The sequence below is a fragment of the Pyrus communis genome, chromosome 10 (assembly GCF_963583255.1).
Source record: "Pyrus communis chromosome 10, drPyrComm1.1, whole genome shotgun sequence".
Taxonomy (NCBI): Eukaryota; Viridiplantae; Streptophyta; class Magnoliopsida; order Rosales; family Rosaceae; genus Pyrus; species Pyrus communis.
In genome coordinates, this window is record NC_084812.1 from 18881861 (window position 1) to 18888360 (window position 6500).

The 6500-nt window shown below is 41.2% G+C and overlaps 1 protein-coding gene across 1 annotated transcript; it reads left to right on the plus strand.

The window, feature by feature from the left end:
• The first annotated feature begins 5596 nt into the window (after positions 1-5596).
• On the plus strand, positions 5597-6076 carry LOC137747943 (uncharacterized). The gene has a single exon (XM_068488067.1). It carries the CDS (start codon positions 5597-5599, stop codon positions 6074-6076), a length of 480 nt encoding a protein of 159 aa, XP_068344168.1.
• Positions 6077-6500: the final 424 nt, after the last annotated feature.

Genomic DNA, 6500 nt, shown 5'->3' on the forward strand with positions numbered 1-6500 from the left:
CTGATAAGCCAACATATGTTGGGGAACCCATGGAGCAAGAGCCACGCATTCCAATCTCTTTGCATGAGTACTTCCCGAAGAACTTCTTCCAATAGTGCATTAACGTTGCTTGTCACATGGTTGAAGTAGAGATGGAAGAGCCCCTGAAAGGCAAAGCTATTGCCACAGAGGGAGAAAAGACCTTCATGCTCAAAGAAGGTCTGCCAACACACTTTAGCATCGAGGAAGCACTATGATTGCCAAAGAATATGGGAAAAGCACTAGCAGTGGTCTTGGCAACTCCCAACGACCACTAAGTACAAGAAAGCAAGGATGAAGGCTTGAAGCTTCGGCCACATGAATGTGCCACATGTTGTGCCGCCCATGAATCAATCAACTTCACTGACGAAGACTTGCTGCTGGGATCAAAGCCTCACAACCGTCCTCTCTTTGTCTCGTGGTACGTAAGGGAGCACAAAGTCAACTGCATGTTTGCAGATGGTGGGTCGGCCATAAACATCATACCAAAGTCAACAATGACCACAATCAGAATAAAATGGGTGAATAGTCCCTAAGCCGTTTGTTGATCTAGGGTTTTAACCAAGGAGGACAAAAGACGATGGGTATGATCCGAGTAAAGATGACCATTGGGAAACTTAAATCAAACACGATATTCCACGTGATTGATGCAAGAATTTCCTACAGCTTGCTCCTATGAAGGCCTTGGATCCACGGGAATGGAGTAGTGCCATCCACCCTCCACCAATGCTTAAAATTCTATCAGGAAAGAGTAAAGGTGATCCAAGGTGACCCCAAACCATTCACCGAAGCTGAATCACACTTCGCAGATGCCAAGTTCTACATGGATGAAGACATGGTGCCTAAAGCTCTTCCAGAAGAGATTAGATCCATGGGTAAAGCAACACCTAAAAAGCAGGAATGGCAACCCATGCCCAAGAAGTAAGAAGGGCAAGTTTTGCCATCGTCAAGCAAAAACGATGACGAACTTGCTAAACCTGCAACAACCAAAGGGAGTAAGACGCCTTCAAAAGAACCGAACACACCCATATTCCGATACATCCCGATGTCAAAAAGAAAGAATGGTTAATTGATGTTATATAAACTAGCACACATATTAAACCCTCTTATTGACAATTGTAGTAAAGATGTAAGTAGGGATCGTTCTAGGCCGAGGATTATGAGGGATTGCTAATCTACTCTAAACTGACTTAAAAACACAAAACTAAACTTAAAAACATAAAACTAGGCTTGAAAACAATTAACTAGACTCAAAGAACTCAAAACAAACTAAAAAGACTCAAAACAACACAAAACAAGCAAATTGACTCAAAACAGAAACTAAAGAATGATTTGGACGAATTCTAACTCTAACTTTGACTCAAAACACTAAAGGAAACAATCTAAAACAGGTTCTAACTAAGTAAAACACGATATATTAAAGGGGAGATTGGTTTTGACGAATTTAAAGTAAAAACAAGTAATTGTAGAAACAAACTAAGTTTAATACGAAATTGGGTGAATTAATGGGTGATAAGCTAGCTAGAGGGTCCTTCTCCACACATGACATACTTGCATACAAATTGATTTCCAATTGTTTTTCCAATAAACCATGAAGCTCAACGCCCTAGATTAACCGTGACATCACTAATTAACCCTCAGATTTTCCTTAAGTCATTGAATTGGATGGACAACGCATTGGCAACCAAATTATTCTTCCCAAGCTCCCTATATGAACTGCATAATAGCGACACAAGCAGAGATCATTAAGTTCTATGAAAATCATAAGCATTGACAAGGCATTCGTAACTATGACATCATGATACTCATGCCAGGAATTTATCTTAACACGACCTTCACTACTTATGAATATAAGTTCATAACGATTATGTGAAACTCCCTTATATTCTAGCATCAAATTCATGCATGCAAACTAAGTGTGCACCCTCAATCAACATACAAGAATAAGTTTTGAATCAAACAGTTAAGCAAATTGCATTCACGATTTATGAAATCACAACTATAAGTAATCAATTCATATTGCAAATATAATCATGGTTTCAAAGTCTCCTCTAGCCAAAACGAGTTTAGCTCCTCATGTTTGCAAAATAAAGATAATTAAACTTAAACATTGAAAACAAAGATTGAATACACCTAGAAATGCTCCAACAATCCAAGCTTGAATGGAAAGCATGTCCCAGGGTCCTCCTTCTTCTTCTTTGATGCAGTACAAGGTGTTTTTGTATGATGGATGGATGAATGGTATGGTGAATGGGTGAATGGGTTCATCCTCATTTTTTTGCGGCAGATTGTATATAAATAAAAGGAAAAAAGGCAAGGCATTAATTAAATGTTTTGGGATAGATTTGGACTCTAAATCCTTAAGGAAAAAGGGTAATTAAATCAGAATCCAAGAGACAAAAGGGAAGGAAAGTTACGGCATATCCTAGAGGGAAAGGGAAAGGGAAAGGAACTTCCTTGCACGGCAAGGAAAGGGAAAGGGAGAATTGGTGCGGCATCCCTCTTTGACTGGGATTAGGGCTTCTAGAACTTATATTTAATGTCCTAAATTAATTATGAATCCCCCTTAACAGCTGAAAATTAAGTAGGAAAAGATTACGAATGACTAAGTCAAAATAAGGTAGTTTGACTTATGTTTCCTTCTTTGTAGCTGATTCTTTTTCTTCCAAGTCTTGAATGAATTTCTTCAACTCTTTAGCATATTCCTAGCCCTTCTTGAACTTCAATTTCGTCCATCCACCTTGCTCCAAGCATGTGTTATACATTCCAAGCCCAAAACTGCTCCAAATTGCACTTTCTTACTACTTTAGCCAATTGGACCTACAAACACACGAAAATAGTAATCACTATAATAAATAGAAACTAACTAAGTAAATGCAAGAAAATAGGCTAACATAGCCGCATAAATATGCTCCTATCATCAATCCTTGTTCGAAACTGGAGCAAGCATAGTCGACACACAATGGCACAAGGATAATGTGAAGTTGCTTAAGACGAATACAGTTTTGCCTCAGACGCAGCTAGGCAACGCTAAGGTTGCAAGACTACCACAAGGCTTCACAAAATCTCTGCCAAAGGGGTTGGAACCAAGCTTTCTTCCAACCAAGGGGACCGAAGAAGGTTTTGATACAAACACCTTCAAACTCATGTCGAAGGCTGGGTGCGACTTCGCTTCCTCTTCGAATCCTAGAAAGAAGGTTTCAAACACCATCAACAACAAAGAAAGTAACTTCACCAAGACTCAAAAGAAGTTGAAGGAGCATGGTTATGGAGGTGACAACAACAAAGCTGGACTCGGCTTCACATCAACGTGAACGTTGAACAAAATCAAGACAAGCCTAAGTTCGCCCCTCAGACGTCAGTCTTCGATAGGATGAATCGTTCAAGGCCCATAATTTCGGCACTTAATCGTATTAGTTGTCAAGACCAAACCTCCGCTTTCAAGACGCTTAACAAGCCAACATCCCAAAGCTCTGTTTTCGAAAGATTGTCAAAACCTAAGAAACAAAGCAACACGGCTAGCTCTCCTTCGCGATGGTCAGCTTTGGAAAGACTTGAAGACAACAAGAAGCCTTCTAGAAAGAGGGAAACAACGCTAAAGGAAGAAAAGCTGGACAGTATGGCAGGAAAAGATGATGTTCGAAGCTCTATTCCTTTAGGGATGAAGCTCTAAGCAATCTTGGAGGTTGATACGATTGCATCACTGAAAATGAGAAGGCACATCATCATCCACACTGGCCAATCTTCACGCCAACAAGCCCAAAAGGATGGCACTAAAGAGGAAGTCCAAGACGTCTTCCACATCACGATCCAAGAAGGTAAAGAAGATGAAATCCCCAAAGAAGACGTCACTGCCGCACCACGACAACATGAGAAAGGGGGGCAAGCCATGGTTGATGATCTCAAAGAGCTCAACTTAGGCATGAAAGAGGAGCCGCAACCTATCTTCGTAAGTACGCTGCTAAGTACGGATGAGATAGAAGAGTATTGCTAACTGCTATTAGAATACAAAGACATCTTTGGTTGGACCTACAAGGAAATGCCCGGCCTTGACCCTAGTGCATCACCTTGCAGTCAAACCTAGAACGTGACCAGTTAAAGCAAACTCAAAGACACTATCGATCAGAGCTCATCCCACAAATTGAGGCCAAGATTGACAAGCTAATCGAAGCAAGCTTAATTCGAGAGGTGCAATACCCCAAGTGGATCTCCAACTTCATCATTATCCTTAAGAAATCTGGACAAATACGTGTTTGGTAGACTTCCGGGACCTCAACGATGCTTGCCCAAAGGACGACTTCCCCTTGCTAATCATCGAAATCATGGTGGACGCAACCACTAGCCATGAGGCACTGTCATTCATGGATGGCTCTTTTGGATACAATCAAATTCACATGGCTCTTGAAGATGAGAAACTAACAGCTTTCTGCACTCCAAAAGGTATCTACTGCAACAAGTTGATGCCCTTTGGTCTAAAGAACGCTGGAGCCACATATCAATGCCCAATGCAAAAAATCTTCAATGACATGCTACACAAAAATGTAGAATGTTACGTAGACGATGTGGTGGTCAAGACAAAGAAAAGATCAGATGACTTGAAGGATTTACGAATAGTGTTTGAAAGGTTATGAAAATACAACCTCAAGATTAACCCGTTAAAGTGCGCATTTGGCGTCACCTCTGGAAAGTTCCTCGGCTTAATTGTCAAGCACCATGGCATTGAAGTAGACCAATCAAAGATCAAGGCCATTCAAAGCATACCTGAGCCAAGAAACCTGCGTGAGCTGAAATGTCTACAAAGACGATTAACCTTCATCAAACGCTTGGTCTCCAACCTTGCAAGGCGTTGTCAATCGTTCAGTTAACTCATGAAGAAGGATGTTCCATTCCTATGAGACGAAGCATGCCACAATGCTTTTGAAAGCATAAAAAATTATTTATCATCCTGGGGGCGCCTATGCCTAGGAAACCACTCATATTGTACATCGCTGCTCAAGAAAGTTCAGTTGGAGCACTCTGGGCATAAAAGAATGAATCCCAGAAAGAATGAGCGCTTTACTACTTTAGTCGAACTCTCACCGGCACTGAGTTAAACTACATCCCAATAGAAAAGATGTGCCTTGCCTTGGTGTTCGTCATCCAGAAGCTCAGGCATTAAATGCATGCTTACACCATCCACCTGGTTGCTAAAGCTGACCCGGTCAAATACGTCATGTCTAAACCAGTCTTAACAGGGCGACTCGCTAAATGGGCTTTGCTTCTTAATCAATATGAGATCATCTATGTCCCAGCTAAAGCCGTCAAGGGACAAGCGCTAGCTGACTTCCTTGTCGATCACCCAATCCCAGCTGATTAGAAAATCTCAGATGACTTGCCTGACGAGGAGGTGTTCTACATCGACATCTTCTAGACATGAACGATGTTCTTCGACAGATCCACACGAGTAGACGGAGCAGGGGCAGGAGTAGGAGTAGTATTCATGTCGCCATAAAGGCAAATACTACCTTATTCCTTCCAACTAAGCAAATTATGCTCCAACAACGTCGCCGAGTACCAAGCACTGATCATCGAGCTCCAAATGGCGATCAACATGGAAATCACAGCCCTTGAGGTATATGATGACTCCAAGCTCATAATCAATCAACTCTTAACTGAATATAAGGTGAGGAAATATGATCTCATTCCATACTTCCAGCTGGTAACTCAGCTGTTACAAAAGTTTAAGGTCATAACACTAGAACATGTGCCAAGAAAAGAAAATCAAATGGCAGACGCTCTCGCCAACCTAACCTCGAGTATGACATTAGGAGAAGACAAAGCTGCAGACGTGCTAATTTGCCAAAGATGGGTGATCTCGCTTATCACCAAAATGATACTTGACAATACAAACATCATCTCAGTACTTCTGGTCGACGCTGAAGAGTGGAGACTGCCACAGATCGACTACTTGGAGCGTAGAAAACTTCCAGATGATCCTAAAAACCGTTCTGAAATACGTCGACGAGCGCTTCGCTTCCTCTATTACAAAGGAACACTCTACCGACGCTCTTTTGAATGAGTACTTCTGAGATGCTTAAATGAGGAATAAGCTAATCAAGCCATGGAAGAAACACACTCAGCTGTATGTGGGGCGCACAGTCCAAACCGAAGCTACATTTCCAGCTTAAAAGAATGGGTTACTACATGCCAAAAGGTGCCAAGCCTTCCAATTTGATAGGAGCATATTTATGTGACTTTGTTAGCTTGTTTCTTTGCATTTACTAAGTTAGTTTCTATTTATTATAGTGTTTTAAGCTATTTTCATGTGTTTGTAGGTTTAAATGACAAAGTTGGCAAGAAAGTGCAATTTAGAGCATTTTAGAGCAGTTTTGGGCTTGGAAAGGATTGCACATGCATGGAGCAAGGTGGATGGACGAATTTGAAGATCAAGAGAGGCTAGGAATGTGATTAAGATCTAGAAGAATTAAATTGAAGACTTTGAA

Bases quoted from the DNA above. Each gene is read 5' to 3' on its own strand.
- LOC137747943 (XM_068488067.1), top strand. From the start codon at position 5,597: ATGGCGATCAACATGGAAATCACAGCCCTTGAGGTATATGATGACTCC.